Below are 19,746 nucleotides of genomic sequence, written 5' to 3' on the forward strand. Positions count from 1 at the left end.
CAAGAGAATTCAGGGTCCTGTTTCTGCTGTTGGATTTGCACTATATATGTATTTTAACTTCAGAAAACCGGCTTTGGGGTTGGCTTGGCTTGCCCCCCCCCCCCCTTCAGAGCAATGGCTTCCAAATGGAAGGTTGTGAGAAGGCTGCAGGTTTGGGAGTTGTAGGATGAAGAGGCAGTAGTACCCATTGTGGAGACTTCCATGAACCGCTGGCCTAGTCCAGACAACCCATAGGCAGTGGCCCTGCTGGCTAGCAGTGCATTGACTTTTTTTTTTTTTTTTTTTTTGCTCAGTAGGACTGCATCTACTTCCTGTTTTTACAGAGGTGGCAGCAGCAGCAGCAGTGTCTGCCCTGCAGGCTCACTCTGGCCATGGGCTGATGCCTTCAGGCAGAGCAGAGGCTGGGAGGAAGTAGGCACATGGTAAGGGGGGGGGAGGACTGAGACTTTACATGCTCTGTGCTGCTGTAGGATGTTTCTGTCTAGGTTCTACTTGTTAAAGGGAGGAAGTATTTGGCTGCAGTTTGAGAGTTGGCTTTAAATGCAATGAAAGCACAGCCTTTCCGGCCAGGAGCTTGGTGCTGGACATAGAATGGGGCAAGAAGCAGGTCCTGGCATTCCGCCGGTGGCAACTTTTGAGGTTTTAGGTCACTTTAAAAATGCCACCGTGAGTCTCTTGTGGTTATCGGTTTTTCCTGTAAGGCAGTGACAAGGAGAGTGAGCTTTAACCAATCCTCTGCTTTGTGAGGGGCAGATGCAGTAGTGGCTGTAACTCTAACATGGTCTGTACTCTGCACTGCTATCTGAGTGCAGCAGGCAGCCTGCAAGAGAGGGCTTGTACGTGCTGTTGCACTGATGGGTATTGGGGCCAGGCCTTTAAGCTCAGCAGTTCTTTAATGAAGAGGGGTAACTGGCTCCAGCCTCTCTATTACTCCCTTTGCTCCAGGGGGAGCTATTTTTACCATACCTGTCTTTTTTTTTTTTTTTTTTTTTCTCCCCCCCCCCCCCCCCCCCCCCCCCCTGTACTTACTGTCCAACACAGATGGGGCCTGCTTTGTATTAAACACTTTGGGGAAAAAGTGCTGCCATGGCTAGAGCTGTATGTGTGTCTGAACAAGCCAACCCACCTGCATTACCTCCTAAGCTAGTGCTGCTGTACCTCTTCCTCTATCTTAAGCCTCATTTGGGCAAGTGGCAGCCATAAACCTCCTACCATCATTCAACCAACTTAAAAAACAAAACTGAAAATGTCTCCTACCCCCTGTTCTGTGTTAGAAACAGAATTGCAAAGCAAGCCAGTGTAGGGGCATTAATGACAGGGCTTGCTGGGGGGGGGGGGGGGGGAGACAAGACTAGTCCCTAGTGATGAGAAGTAAACATCCTTATTTATAAAAAAAAAAATAAAAAATCATTACCTCTCCCAGGGCTGTGATCTTTAAAGCAAGAAAGGGAGCAGAGTGTTCTTGGTATGATTTGGAACAAGTTACATTTAAAAACCCCAGCTTGCTATAAGGGGGGGAGAGACACCCCTGCTTGTTAGATAATTTAGTACTAAAGTAACAGCAAGTGTAAAGGATTTCTAGTATTATAGGAAGGGACTGTTGTGCCACTGTAGCACGTGTGCTGTTCCTCGTGCAGCACCAGTATCTCACAGCCACGAGGCAGTGGGGTCCAGGTACAAATGCTGGACATAGTTTATAAGTAATTCCTATACTAATGCTTACAAATTAAAAAAAAGGGGGAGATGCATGTGATCTACCCTCTTTCCTGTGCCTCTCAACACCAGCTTGTGTCTGCTCTAAGAGTTGTTTCATTGGCTTTTGTGATGTCCTGAGGCCTTTTCTACTACTCATACTTCTCATTGCCTATTGCAGCAGGGCCTGCGCAAGCAGCTGTTAACCCTGCCTGGTTGCCGTGTGCTTGTACAAGTGTTAAAGTGCCGGTGCTGTTTCTAGCAGCTACGACTAAGGTGCTGGGCTTAGGCTGGCACCCAGGCTCTCTGCCAGCAGCACTAGGCTTAAGACTACTTCAGTAAATATGACTCCTTCCACTGTTGCTTGCACCACTGCCAGACAAATACTGTACCCAGTAATGGAACATCTGCTGGAGGGTTGGCCTAAACATTACTCAGGGCTGCCAGCTTACGGCTGGGGAAGTACTTTGCTAATACACTTATTGGGTCCTAGAAAGTACCAGCTAAGACCTTCCATGTAATTTAAGGGTCACACTGTACCTAGAAATAGACCTATAGGCCTAATAAAAATAAATAAAGTTATAGCATGCCCCGGTCACAGGATAGAGCTAATACCCTAAATCCTTTACTAATAACCTGCATAGTGAACAACAAAGATTTAATTTGTCAACAGCCACAGGTACAATAAAGATTCATGTTAATTAGCCATCTTGCACTGTATTTAATGAGGGTCAAGGCAGGCCTTCTGTTGGAGCTGGGCTAGGGTCTCAGCACAGAGCAAACGCTTGTGTCCTCCCAGGCAAGACTGGTGGTGCCTTTCAGTAAGGTAAGTGCTAGTTCTTTACTCCTTCAGCTGACAGGCATAGCTTTCTGGCCAGTGGTACTGCAGGATGTTATCTTACAATAATCCCTAAAAATCCATGCCCACTGACCAGGCAAATGCACTTGCTGTAGATAAGGAATTAATTATGATTAATTTTTAAATGCCTAGTATCTGTAAAAAGTGGTACTTAGGCAGAGGCTGGGCCTCACTGTATACATTTTCAAAAGGGTGCAGCCTGTGCACAAGGATCAGGCCCTGAAAAAAGGGGTGCGCTGGGTGGGGAGCGGCAGGCCAGCAGCCATTAGCCTCTGTGCCAGGGACGTGTGGGCTGGCACCCCCTGTGAATATTACTGCTACTGTCATGGAGCAGCAATAATAAAATAAAAAAATAGGTTTAGGGGCTTAGGGAACTGGGGAAGGCCTGCTTGCATTGCCATGTGGACCCTGCAAAAGTAGCCCCCCCCCCCATGCCAATGTGCATACAGCCCCCTGATTTTTATAACATGTGCACGTGTGTGTTAAAATCACATCCCTAGAGGCATGCTGGGATGCGTGCACACAGAGGTGCATGCTTGCTATAAAATCTATGCCTAAGTTTGTATGAAAGCAGAGCAAACGGTAGGGATTTGTTATTGGTATATTGCCCTTAATAATGTTGATGATAGCCTGACATAACGCGGTGACTGTGAGGGGACAAATAAGCCTATTCTTCTTGGCTGATTTTTCTTTGGGCTGCAGTAGCTCAGAACATTGGTATGAATACAGGGTGGTATCCCTCCCAGCGCAGCCTTTGGGTGAAACACAGGATGGACTGGGGAAGGGTCCATTTTACCTTGAACATTTTGAAAGAGTGGTGTTGTCATGAGGAAATGCTCAATTATTTATTTTTCACGATCCTGCTGATACTGGGAACGATGCTAAGGCACAGTTTGTGCGCCACGATTACAAAAGGCAGAGCAGCACCTGCAGGCTAGCTCAAAGGAAAATGAGCTCCCTGTGGAGAAGCGAACACAAAACAATGCCCATAAAAAAATCCGTGTTGCTGCATAGACTTTAGCACAAGCAATTTCTTTCACCTCCATAACAAAAGAATTGTGCAAGGCCCAGGGCAAGCTTCAATATTAGGGTCGTCATGATATCTACAACGCATGAGATGATTTGCATATACAATCTCATGCATACACATTATCATCATGAAAACCCACCCAGCTGTGGGACATCCTGCAGTAGGTAGCCTAGGTGAATGCCTAGAGAGGATCACAAAACCTCCTGTGTGAAAGGGCAGTCCTAACTCCTTTCCTTTCTTAAAAAAAAAAAGAGATTACTTACCTGCTAATTTCATTTTCTTTAGTGGAGACAGATGGACTCAGGACCAATGGGTATTAGTGTGCTGTTTCAAATATGTGCTTGATCTAGCCCTAGGCAATTATACTAGAAAAAACCCTGGATTGTTTGGTTTTTTCCTCCTTCCAGACCACAGGTTCTGTCACCTTCATCTGCTGGAGAGAGAGAAATACTGAAGGGATGCAGGTGGCACACTGCTAAGAGGGGGTGCCCTCTAAGTTTTTCTCTGTCTCCATCTGCTGGCAAGGAGGCATAACCCAGCAGTCTGGACTGATGCATGTACATACAGGGAACTGTCCTAGTTTTCAGGATATCCACCATGCCTATGCCTGATAAATTTGCATGCACTGTCTCCATTTTATGCATATTCATGGTGGATACCCTGCAAACCAGTGCAGGTTGGTGACTCTCAGGGCGTGGAGTCAGGGTGAGGATTTCCAGCTGGATTCCAGCTTTTCAAGAGAGGCTGTTCCAGGCCTCGTGTTACCTTCTTGCTTGCATGACCTGACACTCTTGCTGTTTTAGGCATGCAGGGAACCCAGCACTAGATTGCTACATGGAATGGGGTAAATGTAGGACTTGATTAACTTGTCCTGAAAAGCTGGGCACCCTAGTCACAGCAAAATAATAGGTACTGCTATCCACCCAATCATGGGTACATTTACTTACTTTGTGCAAACTAAAGCTGTGAAGAAACATGAGGTATTCCAGCATGGAAAGGCTCTGTAGCACACCACCTTCTTCCACTTTCCAAATAGCAGGTGTGCTACCCATGTAATATGGATGTTATTTCACAAAGTGCATCGGATAGATGCAGTTTATGTGAAGATAAGAGGCCCTATTACCTCACCTTTGACATCTCAAATGTTTTCTTGTCAGTCTCCTCCTCTGCTGATTTAGCTTGTCTACCATGGCTAGTTTGTAATCTTTTTGGAACAGGTCCTGTCTCTTGTCCATACAGCACTACATCCATTGTGTAGCACTATCTACCTTAATAGTAGTGCTCAGGGTCCTAGGGTCTGCTGCAATGTCTGCATGGTTACTTCTTCATGCTTCTGTTCTAGCAGTGTGGGCTGTTGTGGGAGGGTAAGTCCAAGTGACTTTGATGGTAGAGGACTGCATTCCTTGCACAGACCTGGAAGGAATGTGTTAGTGTTGCTGTTAATGAAGGGAGAATGGCATTTGAAATGTATTTTTATGGTGAGTAGTAAAGGGAAGCAGCCTGCAGTAACCCAGCCTGACATTTCAGAGTAGCTTCAGCTAATGCTGTATGACTTTCTGTAAATATGTATTTTTTTTTTTTTTGCAATCTATCCTCAACTCATAGATGACACATTCATCAGCACTGCCAACATGATTTCTAGAATACATGCATAAAACAAGGTCTAATACTTATAAAGTTTGATGTCCACTTACAGTTTCGTTTTTTTTTTACTAGATGGTTTGGGAAGGGGCATTGGTGAGAGTGATCATGATTGTGGAGTTAATCAGGCCAGACTTAAGGTTTTGCTTAGCCAATTGGATAGGGGTTTGACAGGATGTATGAGAAATGCACTGACTGGGCCAAGGCCCCACCCAGCCCCCTGCAATGTTATCTATGAAAGATGTTTTACAACGAAAGTTTGGAGCATATGTTTCTCCAAACTAATCCAGGCAGCACCAAAGTTAGGATTAAAAGGCATAGGCACCTTCTCATCAGCCACAGCCAGAAATCAAACCACAGCGACGAAATGTATCAATACCTGAAGAAACTGTGACAAACCAGACAATGGGCAGAATCTATTTTATTTTACAATATGAGGAAAATGCATGTCAACCTAATCATGGAGGAGTCAGTTTTAAGGGCAAGTAAGAGAAAATTAAAATTTTTATCTAAGCACAAGATAACACAATATAATCACTCTTTCAAACTAAACAAGTTTCTGTGCCAAGAGATGTTTTTTTTTTCCCCCACTTCAGTTACTGTCAGGAGTGCATTCTTAGGGCTGGTGATGGGCATTAGTCCTGCTCACACCCAGACTGATCTGGAAGTCAAACTGGCAAAGCAAAAAAAAAAATAAACCCCACCTCAGGCCCCCATCCTAATGCAGCCACACCCCAGAGCCAAGCAGCAGCCACTGACATCGCACTGCACTGCTCACCCCTCTGCTTTAATTCTATTGCCACCCACGTCAATGAGACATAGTATTGGGGGGGGGGGTGGCATTAGGAGTAGTGCCCTTCCTGTGTCAGATCTGCTGGGGTGGGGGGGGGTCCTGGGCATTATACAACAGTGACACATAGTAGCCAAAGGTCTTGGCCCATGATTATAAGATGCTTACCTAGCGGAAGCCATGCTGTGCAGCCTCCAGCTACAATGGCTAAGTAAGTTGAGAGAGGGATTATATAAACAGGGAACAGTCTGAGTAGTTACCAATGAAGTCAAGACAAGTCAGTGTCTGGCACTGCTAAATGTTTTCACCTAAAACAGATTGTTCGGTCACACAACCGCTGCTTAAAAATTACTGTAACTCCTCTTAAGGGCCCGGCCTAAACAGGAGCTGAAGAAGGTACTCCGTAAAGATGGCTGCAGCCAGCAGATGAATCACCACCCTTATCCTGCCTTCTGTGCACAGTAACCTGCACAGCTACAAGCTGACTGGGGATCTCTGTAAACAGCACTGATGTGACCTGAGCTGCACACTTTTCCTGCACCCTAAAGCCAGATCTAGGGTCAGAGGAGACACATAGCAATGCAAACAACGAGGGACAGCCTCCACCTCATCCCTTGTGGACTCCCATCATCAAGTGAAGCTTGGCTCTGGTAACCCTGCACATGGCCAGGCCTTCAGCTCCCCAGGCTGTTCAGGGGCCAAATCTCAGTGATCCTACAATGGCCTCACGTGACTTCTGGAAGGAGCTGTGGCTTGTGGTGCCCGGGAGAGGGGTAGGGGAATCCCTGGCTAGTAACAAACCTAGGCTCATGGCACCATAGCCCAGCACAATGAGTCCAAGAAGCTAGAAGCCGGCCCCCCTCCCAAAAAAAACAAAAAAAACCAACCACCTACTAGAGAAATGCAAGAAATAGTAAGAAGAAAAGGAGAAAGCAGACAGATGCATGCAATAAAATATTAAGAAACTAATTTATTTTTGAAAGGAAATGATTAAAAAAATATTTAAGATAATACAGTTGACAACAAGAATCAGACTATTGTCCCTGCATCTGATCTGTTTCCTTTTTAAATACTCAGTGAGGTGCACACCGGGCAAAACTGAAGCTAGAAGGTGCCCCACAGGCAGGAGGGGCTCTTAATGGTAGCATCTTACACCTGTGCCCCCTCCCCCGCCGCAGCTTTCTCCCTTCCTCAGAACGGGGACCTGTCTGGATATCCTCACGAGCAACAGCACAGCCACGACCGTTTTCAAATCTCTGCATTAATGCTACACAAACACCCAGCAGTCGCGTCTGGGGGGGGGTGGGGGGGTGCAGAGAATGATCTGCGGCAGGTTAAACGGGGAGGAAGAAAGTGCGAGCGTCTGCAAGGGAGGGGGCTGCCTCCGCCCCCACCCCGTGCTGTACACCTAAGCTCAAGCCTGGGGCTACCCGCTGGCAAAGCGAAGGGATGGTAATGTCACCTTCCACCCAGCAGGGGGCGTGCTGATTCCAACACACAACACGACTGCTGCCTTGGCTCTATGCTAGAGCTCTGTGCTCCTTGATTCTACCTCGTAAGGCTGGTCGCAGCTCGTCCAGCGGAAAAAAAAACACGGTATAGCAATACAACACGTCTTTCACGAGCATTGCTTTACGATGGACACTGGCCGAGGTCTCAGACACGTCAAAAAAAAAAAATATATCAATAATGCCAGCTAATCAGCTTCCAGAGAGACTACCAATCTTTCTGGCCAACTTCTCATCCATTGGCAGAGATTACAAATTGAAAATTAAACTAGGTCATTTGGTTTTTTTTTTCCATCATGTCTGGTGTCAGTTTGCACTATTTTATTATCAGAATACCAGAGAATGAGAATTAAAATAAAAATGTTTTGAGATCCCGCATTAATGAGCCAGCCAGCAGAATGGACCCGCATGCTTTCTTACGTGAAATCTGCCTGCAGAAGGCCGGAATGATTTAGTGGGGATTGGGCTGGAAACCCCCCATGGCCATCCTGTGCATTTCACAGTCCGCCCGTGCTCTCGGAGCAAAAGGCCTTGCTCTGGTAATGCTGCTCTGGTATTTCTGCCATGCTCTGGAGATGACCCGCAGAGGACGCAGGGAAGGGCTACTGTCAGGACTGGACAGTGCCTTTAAGATACCACATTCCTCCATAGCTCACACAGCAGTCCTGAAAACAGCCAAAAAAAAAAGCAAACTTTTCAGTAAAAGAGCAGAAGGTTAGTTCTGTCATTTTCAGCAGATTTCAGCGAGGTTTTTGCATTCGTGTAAAACAACAGAGATGAAATGATTCCCTGGGGGTGTTGCACAGGCACAGCCACAATGCTGGACAACCTATGGATGAATGCACTGGTCGGGTTGGAGGCAGTGCATCCCCAGGGTTTATATAGACCAAGTGTTTTCTCCCATTTTGTGTCTATGGGAAAAATACTTTGTAAATAGGGCCTTCGGATAGTAAACTTTCAGGTTACAGGGAAACACCCACAGTACCTGAATGGAAGGCAGAATATGAATAAATAAATAGTCGCCTCTCCTTGCATGCTACATGAAAGGCTTCTTTTGGCACCCCTGAAAGCTCATAGTCAGGCGAGCAAGTTCCAGAGTTTACGGGACCTACCTAGGCCTCATGATATACAGTTTCTCATAAAGAGCCTACTAGCACAGGCTGCAAGCAAGCTGTAGGTTTAATTCAAGCGCCAGGCACTAGCTGCAAGCACTGTTAACAATGGGGACAAATAACAAAAGATAGCATATGATGTACTTGTCAGATTGAACAAAGGGATGTTCTGCTATCAGATTCAAACGTGGCAGATTTTAAGACTAAAGCACATTTTACTACTAGACTTTGCCCCAAGTGGACACAGAAAGCAGATTGCTTACTTTGTTGCTAAATAAAAACAAACAATTACTTTATAATTGGAGTACGTTAACGTAAGACTCTTTGCAAACAGCCCAGGCAGGGCTTGGATTAGATCTCGGGTGTTTAAGAAGAGCCAGAGTCTCAGGGCCACGTTCCAGGCAGCTGTTTCCCCCAGGCACCCCACAAGCCTACCTTTAACACTTTATCCACCAATTGCTTGCTCAGCTCCTTCCTGCTCTCCTCGATCAGCCGGGTCTGAATCACGCTCCTTCGCACGCGGTAATTTTTGGAAAAGATTTCAAGCAAAACCTGTCGATGCTTAACAAGACAAAATATTACATTTTAACAACATCTGGCTTGTTTTATGAACCGGATTATTATTACTATTATTTATTTATTTTTTATTTTTTAAAGCGTGCCGCAACGAGACGGATCTGATCTGCTAAACCCAGCACCCCAAAACGCCCAGTAAAAAGGAACAAAGGCTGTTCCCAGACACTGCGTGTCCTACCCTCGAACATCTTTGCCACCACTGCATTTTCTCAGCAATAACACTTTATATGCGTGGGCCATGCACGGAGCCCGTGTGCCCCTAGACCCCGTGGGTAGAGGGGCAGTCGCTTTTCAAGGATGAAGGAAAAAAAAGCAAATAGAGCGTGAGGAATTACTTGGAAAGGATCAGAGAAAACCAGCAAACCCCCGCAGTGCCGCTGCATCAATGCATGGCGCAGCCACACACAAAAAAAAAAAATATGCAACAAAATTAGAAAAAGGGCAACCAAAATGATTACAGAGATGGACTGTCTCCCTAAACAATGTGGGAGACAAGATGAGAGGGGATGCAATAGGAACTTAGAAAATTATGCATGGTATGGAACAGGTCAATAGGAAACGTTTATTTACACTAAGGGGTCGATTCCCTGAAAGTAACCGCAGATTTAAAATAAAAAATTTAACAATTCAACGCACTGCCAGAAAACGTGGTTAAGAATAGCACAGTAGAATAACAGAGTTTAAAAAAAAAAACAAAAAACAGGTTGGACAAGGTTCTGGAGGAGAAGACCCAAAATTCTTATTAGCCAGACGGACTTTGGGTTCGTTTTTTTTTCCATCTCTTCGGCGACAGGAGGCTGGACGCGATGCATCGCTGGCCTGACGCAGCAAGGCTATTCCTACGGCAATGATGAATAACCATGACCAGGTGGGGGGTAGGGAGGGGTCAGGAGGGAAGGGGATTGCTCTCTTTTAAAACCACCCCCCCTGTGGTGAAAGGGACCCGTCCTCTCGGGCACTGCTCGGCCCGAGCGGCTGCATCCCAACAGACCCCACCGCCTCAGAGGGGGAGGGGCCAGCAGCTCCAAATGCCGCTGGCCCAATCCTGTGCCTTTAAAAGGGGGGGGGGGGGGGTTTCACGGGATGTTGCCGCTCACGAGGCGAGCCGCGCTTATGAGAGAGTGCTGCTGGGACTTGCCGCCTGCTCCTCCTAATGGAAAATCCAGGCCTGGACGTGCGGTATAAGAGTTCCTTCCTCTGCTCTCACTCTTACTAATTTCTTTTTTTTTTTCTTGCTGTCTCTGGTGGTCCGAGTCCTGTGCATACTGATTTTGTAACACTAAAGATCTCTCTGGAGCTCAGACGCAAAAGGTCCTTCCACAGTCTGGAGACTTCCTGTTACACACAGAGCGCAGCAGCTTTGTCTGCAGGCGCTCTGAACAATAAACAAAACGTTTAAAAGTGCAGTAACCCTCAAGGTTCCCGGTGCACGGGAGTTAGAACCATTTCGGCTTTTATGGTAAAGCCTTACTGGTCGCACCCAGAGAGCCAAAAAAGCCCTTGAACTGCACCCTCTGCAGGAGGTGAAACTCGGATGCTCCCGACAAGGCCGACGACAAAAGCTGGAACGGCCCAACCCGTCATCCAGTCGGAGGCTTAAACCATTCCCTGCTAATCCCGAGAACTTCTCACTTTTTTTTTTTTTTTAAATCTGGTTCATTCAAAGCCCCACTTTTACCTGATCGTACGTGTCCCCACATTCCCACAGGGCAAAGACCTTCTGTTCGTCGGGTGCAGCAGTACTCTGAGGAGAAAACTGAAAAAGAAAGAGCACAGATGTGTTTTCGTGGACACAACCTGGACGTGGATACAGTTCTGAGAGGCAATAATACACAACAGACAGGGGGATTTACATGCCACGGCTCGTTCAAAACCCGGCCTCATTTCCAAACTGCCTTCGAGCTGCCACGTTACAAACAGTGCCACTAAAATCGCCTCATCTGGAAGGGGGATCTGACTGGGCCACGCCGTGCGATGTCACCGGTTCCGCCCGCCCATCATGTGCAATATGCACATGAAGGGATCCGGGTCTGAACACGGCTCCAGTCGGAGAACACGAAAGACCCGCTTGCAGGAACAGCATGGGAAAGCGGTCACGTGCTGTCATGCACTGTAAATGTTTTTTTTTTAATGATATGGGAAAAAAAAAAAAAAAGTGAAGCCAGTCCACGCATTTTAAGGTTAAACAATCATATCTGCATTTGGCTCACTGCTGAAGCTGGTGCCCTCCATTGGGAACTGCTCTAATACTCTTGGGCCATGCCAGCTTCCCCCCCCCCCCCCGTCTCTTCCCCCTCCCCAGATGTCACACCTGGGCTGGGTACTGGAGGGTGCCATTCTAAGGTCCCCCCCCCCTCAGCACCACGCGTAGGAACCGCCACTGTGGCCGCAGCCACCCCCCCTAATTTGGGTCTCAGTGCACAGAGATCTGACCGACCTCAGGCGGGGGAGATCTGAACCCGGATCCCCTGCTGCAGCCTGAGCCAATGAAAAAGCCCATGCTTCTGAGGGCACAAACAAGGATTTTTTTTTTTTAAACAATGTTCTAGGATAACGGCTGAGAGTCAGAGGGGCTGCCCAGAGGTGCAACTGGACCGTCAAGAGTTTAGACTGACAGCAGTCATCGTCCCTTTCTGCCGTACACACCTCCCCTCCCAATGCTTCACAGAGCATTAAAAATGTGCCCCTCCCTCAGCAGACATGCAATGCTGGACCTTACTGCACAGGGCTCTGGCCTGCCTCTTCCCCCATTAACTCTGTGATTTAATTGCTCAGAAATGCTTTAAAAAAGGAGGATGCTGTGCTTGCGACGTGAGCTCCGCTTCCATGGCCGGCAGACAGACTAGGCCTAGAGTGCCGACCATTAGGGGATGCAAGCCATGTGCGACTGCGAGTGGCAGCAAAGAGGAGTGGAGAGGAGATCTGGTGGGCTGCACGCAGCGCCCAACCTGCTCGTGGCCCAGAAAACCACACGCTCGGTAGGAGCTGGGGCCGTGACGGGGGTGGGCATGAGGCAGCAGGTGCCTACGGTGCCTTATCCCTTTGCACCGGCCCTGTCTGTCTCCACCTCTGTCTGGCTGAATAAGGAATAAAACAAGTTTATTCCCCGTGACTCAGCGGGAGCTTGTTAAATTTTCAAGAAAAACCGAAGGGACTGGAGATCAGACCTTGCAGAGAGGGAGAGGGTGAGTCACCACCGCTGTAATCCTGGTGTACACATTCAGCCCTTTCTGACAGACCGAACAAATAGTTTTTATGGTATATATAAAGCAGACCCTCCGAAGCTCTGGTGAGTTTTCAATTCAGACTTTCATTACTAGTGGGCCTCAGACTTCTGCTGTGGCATAAAATTCTTTTGTGGCTCGTCGGTTTCCTGTTGTTCCTTTGTGTTGGAGTGGAGGAGTCACCTAATGGTCAGAGCAGCGGGCTGCGAATCAGGGAAGCCAAGGTACAAATCCCACCGCCAGTTCTTGTGACCTTGGGCAAATCACTTCACCTCAGGCACAAATTTAGATTTGCAAGTCCTCCGAGGACAGAGTGGTCAAAGACGGCAGCTGGGATTCGATGCCAAGACGTGCAGGGTCAGGCATCTGGGATGCATTAATCCAAAAAGAGCTGTGCAGGATGGGGGTGAAAGACTGATGTGCACGGACCGAGAGAGGGATCTTGGGGTGACTGTGTCTGGCGACCTGAAGATGGCGAAGCAATTTGACAAAGCGATAGCTGAAGCCAGAAGAATGCTGGGCTGCATTGAGAAAGTAATAAGAAACAGGACGTAAATCATCCTCTTGTACAGGTCCTTGGTGAGGCCTCACCTGGAGTACTGGGTTCAGTTCTGGAGACCTTATCTCAAAAGGGACAGAGACAGGATGGAGGCGGTCCAGAGAAGAGCGACCAAAATGGTGTGGGGGAGTCTCCATCAAAAGACTTATGAGGAGAGGCTGAAGGTCCTAAATATGTATACCCTGGAGGAGAGGAGGCGCAGGGGAGATACGTTACGGACCTTCAGATACCGGAAAGGTTTTAATGATGCACAATCAACGGCAAACCTTTTCCGTTGGAAAGGAAACAGCAGAACTAAGGGTCACAAAATCCGGGGAGGATGACTTAGAACCAACACCAGAAAATATTTCTTCACGGAGAGGATGGTTGGATGCCTGAAACGTCTTTCTGGAGGAGATGGTGTGAATGACAACAAAATTCAAAAGGGCATGGGATAAACATTGTGGATCCCTAAAGACCAGCGGTTGGAAAGGGTGCAAGGGGGTAACCTGCATGGAGTGGCAGTTACTGCCCTTTACAGAAGGCACGGGGATTACTACTACCCCTAACCAATAACCCTTGATGCTTGTGGCACAACTGCAACATCACTCTCTGCTTTGACGACAGGGGAATTGGATTCAGATGTTAAGCCAAATTGCTGGGCCTCGACTTTTATGATCCGGAGCACAGATACAGCACAGGGCGGCTTCTGCAGCCAAGTCACACATTCAAGCAGCACTGTCTGAGTTATCAAGACGACGGCTCACCCTGTAAAACTGTTGCTAGCAGTAATTTTGTTATGGGTTTGACAGTTGCTTGGTTTTGATTGTAAATATTACTCCCCTCAATATAAGGCTTGCGGGGTAACCTGCACAGAGCGGCAGTTACTACCCTTAACAGAAACATGGGGGCCATCTGTACGGCGCGGCACTTACTACCATAAGAAGCTTGCTGGGCAGACTGGATAGACCATTTGGTCTTTTTTTTGCTGCTGTTTTGCTATGTTACTATCATCCACCAGATTTCTCTCACATAACTCTTGAATATTGATTTTGACATTAATTTTCAGTTAAAATATTCAAGAGCTTTAAAAAAAAAAAAAAAGTGATTGCACCTGATATGTTATTCCCATGTAAAAACAAAATTATATGAGGAGAATAGAAAAAGGTCTCTCACGCGCACTCCTCAGGACAGGCCGGTCTGCTATAGACTCCCACTCGCTAGCAGAACACAGAATAAAGTGACTATAAAAAAGTATAAACAGAATCGTGCAGACACAAACTGAACTGGAAACTGCAACAAGCCAAACTCTGTACGTAGTGCAACAATGGGAGAAGCGAAACATTACCATGCCTCAAGCAAAATTAAGAAATATGAAACATAATAGTAAAACTAGGACAATAAAAAAAATAAATAAATATTTCAACATAGCTGATTAATAATTAAAAATGCACACACATTTTTGAAAATTTTCCAAACAATAAAACATTTCAAAACAGCAGACAGATCAAACACCACCCAATAATTAAAACTTGTAAGGTTTAAAAAAACCAGCTCGCCATACATGAACACTTGAATTCCAGTCACCCAGAGAGTTGGGGTGAGGAGGATGCACGCATGTTCTCCTCTCTCACACACTCTCGCTCTCTCCCCCACATGCAACCACATACACACACTCTCTCTGTCTCATATGCAATCACACACACAAACACGCATGCACTCACAGAGCCTGGGCCTCTCCCTTCAGCTGCTAGCGAGATAGGACCATCCATCTTTAGCTGCCTTGGGAAGGGCTCTGGAGCAGCCTGCCAGCCCCCTCAGTCTTCAGCTCCCAGCCAGGTGAGGTCCGTTGTTGGCCTCCAGGTCCTCTCTTGTCTCAATTTGGCCGGCCGCAGGACGGGTTCCGCGGATGCCTGCCGGATCACGGGATGGGCAGCAGCAGGAGTCGCGTTACAAAATGTCATCTGCTGCTGCTGCTGCGGGATGAGTCTCGCAAGAGGAGCTGAGAGATGGCGTTTTTGTAACGCGACTCCTGCTGCCAGACCGAGCAGGACGGGCTGAGGACGTACAGCAGTCCTGTAAGAAACGGGATGCAGCAGCAGCAACCGGAGTTTCTGCTCGGCTCTATTCTAAAAAAAAATGGCATGCGTGCCATAGGGTGCTGACCCCTGCTCCTCGGGTAGTACCCCCCACCCCCACCCCGTGTACAGACCACACCATTACACCCAAATGCAGTGCTCTGGTAGTACCCCTCCCCCCCTTCTATCCCGAGACGGCTCCTCGGCCTCTAAACTAGGGATGCCCGACCACTTTCAAACCAAAATGCCAACGATGGCGTTTCTGCTCTGGTGAATCTATTTGCACGATGGCTTTTTTTTTTTTTTCACTTTTTGCATTAACTTTCCTCTTGTTTTTCCCCACTTGAATTCACCATGGATTACACAAGAATCTGTCCCTGCTCGTGTGAAAAACAAGCAGTCAAACCCTGTGGGGTGCAAGCTTTCCAGTGAAGTGGCGATTACTTGTGCAATACTTTTTTTGCACATTCATTTCTAGGGTGGCTAGATGGGAGTCCAAGAGCCCCTTCTCCAGCTCAGGGGTGGGAGGCTCTGGCAAGTGATACGGCAGAGCTTAAGAACCTTTGTGCTAATCAATAATCAGAAAAATGTTTAAAGGCCTCCATTAACAAATACTGTAGGCCTCTCGCCTCCCCTGTCCCCAAACAGGGGAGGCGAGAGGCTATAGAGAGGGTTTCTCGTCAAAGCAGAAGCTCACTTCCCTGTACCTTATATTGTACCTGCTTTACTCTGAGGGAGAGATACGAGCAGCCTTTGCAAAGCTGGGAGTGGACATAAAACATAGCGAGAAAGCCACAGGGTAGTCTCCATCTGCTGGAAGGGAGGCAAAACCCAGCAGTCTGGACCGATCCGGGTACGCAATGGGACTGAAGGGTCAAGGTGCCTTGACCCAACCTAGCTCTGACTGAACTGCACTTGAATAAGAGAGGAAACTGTGGGGGCCCCCTCTCTAAAACTGCACCAGCACACGCAGCACACACACACTCACTCGCACACACACTCGCACACACTCACTCACACACTCACTCACACACTCACTCACACACTCACACACACTCACACACACTCACACACACTCACACACACAGCACATACTCACAGGCACCAAGATCTGCTTGCAGCCCACGTCCAGAACGGTTTCCTGCAGCGCCTTGTCCGAGATGCCGCTGAAGAGCTTGTGCCCCGGGGGCAGGCTGGCCAGGTGCAGGTTGAAGAAGCGTTTTAGCTCGCTCAGCGTCAGCACGTAATGTTTCCTAAACGTGGCCGTCACAAAGGCTTTCAGTTCCTGAGCCACGCTGGCCTCCAGGGCGCCCCGGGGCAGGTGGCCATTCAGGGAGTCCAGGGAGCTCTCGCTCGAGTGGATCCCGTTCACAATGCCGTTGTTCAGAGCGTCGCACGGGGACGTGTCCATGGCCTCCTCGTCGCTCACGGGCTCCTCCTTAATGCGCACGTTGGCGAGCTCGGCTCTTGGCGAAGCAAGGCCGGGCTGGTTCTGGGCTTTCTGCTTCTGCAGCTCTCTCGCCAACGACGGGCAGTTCTCCTTTGCTTTTGCTCTGGCCATGTTGACCCTCTGTTCCCCGGACACAAACGAAGGTTGAACTGTGAAGACAAAAAAAAAAAAACAGAAGGTCACTGGGACGTCATCCTCTTACTGTGAGGCACAGGCGAGGGAAGGGCTAGATTTAAGTTTCATGCAAAGAAAAGTGCAAACGCTCGCAAGTCCGTCCAGCTGCAGAGTTTGGAAATGTTAGTGTCCGACAGAAGTGGCCAATAGCCCATGGCACTTCTTGCACAATTGTTTTTGTCAATTCTCCCCTCCCCCCCCCTACAAGTTGCATGAAAATTAAATATTTGGGCAAAAGCTAAAAGGTATTTCAAAGGTGCACGAGTCCCTGTGAGTAAGGGCCTAGAGGCAGTGCAATCTGTAATGGGGACGGCCAGAGCCTTCCACACTGGTGGATCATGGGTTCAAATAAAAAATAATAAATAAATAAAGGTGGTGGTTTCAGCACAATCCTCGGGACCACGGATATCGTGCCAGGGCCTCTGTCTATTCCCTGCAAATCTGAATTATACCCGGAAGCAGGTATTTTAGAGGCCTGCATTCCATTCATGAAAACGTGTGCGCGCATACTTGGTATCTCTCGAGTTCACCGACACCTCCACCAGGTCAACCAGGCCCTCCGGCACTTCACCCCCCCCCCCCCCACCATTTAACCCAGGCCTCCCACACGAAAAGTACAGGCCAAAGACAAGTGCCCGTACTTGTCTTTGGCAGACGTAAAAGCGCGCGCACAAGTTTGCTAATGCACGCACGTACGCCGCTTTCAAAATGGCAACTCCTGCGCAAACCTCCAAACCCCACCCTGGACTGCCCTTAAAAGCTGTGGACCCCAGGAGCTGGGAGCGACGTTCAGGCCCTTCGGCCTCACCCGCACCGCGGGGAGCGCTGGATAATTTCATGAGCCGCAATGCAGCCGTTCCCCCGCGCTCCGAAGTCATGGATAAGCTCGTTCGCTGCAAAAAAAAAATCAAATCACTTTCCTCAACCCTTCCTCGGGTTTCTCCATTCCTACCTCGACGTGGTGCACGAGCCTGTGCACGCTTCACACCTGAAGCCTCTCCTCGGCCCAGTGACCCACACCCAGCACTCAAAGGGCGAATCTTCAGAACACGCAGGCTCTCATGCACACGAGCGAATGCTGACTTTAGGGAGATGCACCGTCAACTGCTGCTAGGGGGCACGTCTATCCCAAAAAAATAATTCTGGAAGACTAGCCAACACTTTCATTCAGTAAAAAAAAAAAAAAGGTCTCTTGATTTACCAGATTGTGCTTCTGGTTTCTTTGGCATCGTATCTTCCTTGGAAAGATTAAAGACTTTCTCCAACCTGAAATAAGAAAAACTTCTGTTAAACACATGTTGATTCGATTTAACTTTTCAAGCACTTTCATAACAGGCGCACGGGAGGGGAGGAAGACGCTGATGGGTGGACATCATCTGTCTCTCCAGATCCCACGAGGGAGGACAAACCGCACACGCGCCTGGATGTGGATGCGATGTCGAGGGTCGACCACCCAACTCCTCTCCCAATCAGGCCCATTCACTGGCAAGTTATCCTGCCTCTGGATGGATGAGCCTTCCCCAGCCTGGGGATAATGGCTAAAAAGCTCGTTCTGACAGATCATCGCTTAATGGGCTGCAATCCGGATCCCCCCTCCCCCCCATTAAAGCTAAACTCAACCACGATTACAATGATTACACAGTTGCACAGCTGATGACATCGGCTTCCAGTACTGTTTTGCATGGCAAAAAAAACCAGACAGCGATATCATCTGTAGGACAATTCCTTCCCGACTGAGAAATTAAGATGTGTGCCTGGCAAATATTTTTATTGTTTTTGAAACTGTAAAAAAAAAAAAAAAAAAAAGGATTTTAAACTCATCTGGAGGGGTTACGCCGCCCAGAAATCTACCCTGGAGGGGAGCAAGCGCACGGCCTAGTGCCAGGAGGAGCCCGTACTTGGCCTGAATCCCCATCCAGAGCATGTGCTGCCTCTGAACCACGTCCGGGTGCTTCTTCACGAACTCCTCGTCGAACGGAAGCAGGAACTCCCAGCCCCGGTTTATTCTGGCCATGGACACGTGCTCCAGGAACTCCTTCACATCTTCCGGGCAGAGCTGAGGGCCAGAGAGAGCAGGTCAGAGAAAGCTCAGCAACTTAACCCCATAAACCACGAGCCTGCGGTCTGCCATCCTGGTGCCAAGCGGATGCTGGATTTTTCGGAGGACTGAATTTGTGTGCTTTTCACCCTTTCCATCCCTTTGGTTCTGCCGGCACCTCCCAGCCTGCGTCAACAACAGAACTCATCTTTACAGAAGACCAGCAGGATGCACTTTTAATGGGCCATCCTGCGCGTAAGGTGTCCTTACATGCTCACAGACTCTGGAGGCTGCCAAGATGCACGTGTGCGTCCACCCATAATTTAGTTCTCCCAGCACCTCTTCTGTCAAGGGAATAGCCAAACAGTCTGCAGGCAGCCAGCGCAGGAAAAAAAACAAACAATGCATGGGAGGTTCACAGCATGTGCCTTGTACTTATATTGTAAAACCAAAATAAATGCAGGAATGGCACTGGAGAACTGCAGGTTTCGCACCATCTGCTGGAGACAGAGAAATACTGAGGAACTGCTGGTGGCAGTGGGGTTTATGAAGCAGTGGCAGTAAAACTCTGTCTCCATCTGCTGGCAGGGATGCAAAAACCCAGGCGTCTGGACCGATCCGGGTACGTACAGGGAATGGCATTCACAAGACAAACCTATGCGAGTCTTAATCTTCCCTGAACTTACAGCGCCTTACGAAGCTTCAATCCTGGATATGAAAGCCTGCCTTGGCCACACGGCCTCATCTGCAAGGGCAGGGAAAGCTGGAAAAGCTCATCACCAGTACCAAAACAGTTAAAGGGGAGGTTGGGGCATAGATCTCATCCCTTTATTACAGCAAAGGGATTGCCTTTAAAAGAACCTGGCCAGCCCCTAATGAGAGCAGCGGGCTCTGCCTTCCCTTACCTTGGTGACAGTGGCGATCTCCTTCCTCACCACCCAGCGACTGCGTGTGAACTTCCACATCTTAAGGACGGAAGGAAAAAAAAAGTTTCTATTAGTGCCGCAGGATGACGGGAGCCAAGAAACACACGCAT

At 48.3% G+C, this 19,746-nt stretch overlaps 1 protein-coding gene across 3 annotated transcripts in view; it reads right to left on the minus strand.

Moving 5' to 3' along the window:
* Positions 1-5,625: 5,625 nt before the first annotated feature.
* POLR3E (RNA polymerase III subunit E) overlaps positions 5,626-19,746 on the minus strand; it is a 33,539-nt gene continuing 19,418 nt past the window's right edge. For all 3 annotated transcript variants that reach the window (XM_029577687.1, XM_029577688.1, XM_029577689.1), the window contains 7 exons: positions 19,616-19,675; positions 18,571-18,728; positions 17,874-17,938; positions 16,148-16,647; positions 10,887-10,964; positions 9,068-9,193; positions 5,626-8,185 (listed from right to left, as the gene is read on the minus strand). In XM_029577687.1, the coding sequence (XP_029433547.1) occupies positions 8,129-8,185; positions 9,068-9,193; positions 10,887-10,964; positions 16,148-16,647; positions 17,874-17,938; positions 18,571-18,728; positions 19,616-19,675 (1,044 nt within the window). In that variant the 3' untranslated portion in view covers positions 5,626-8,128. The remainder of the gene's footprint in view (positions 8,186-9,067; positions 9,194-10,886; positions 10,965-16,147; positions 16,648-17,873; positions 17,939-18,570; positions 18,729-19,615; positions 19,676-19,746) is intronic.

This window comes from Rhinatrema bivittatum, chromosome 14, assembly GCF_901001135.1.
Source record: "Rhinatrema bivittatum chromosome 14, aRhiBiv1.1, whole genome shotgun sequence".
In the NCBI taxonomy this organism is placed as follows: Eukaryota; Metazoa; Chordata; class Amphibia; order Gymnophiona; family Rhinatrematidae; genus Rhinatrema; species Rhinatrema bivittatum.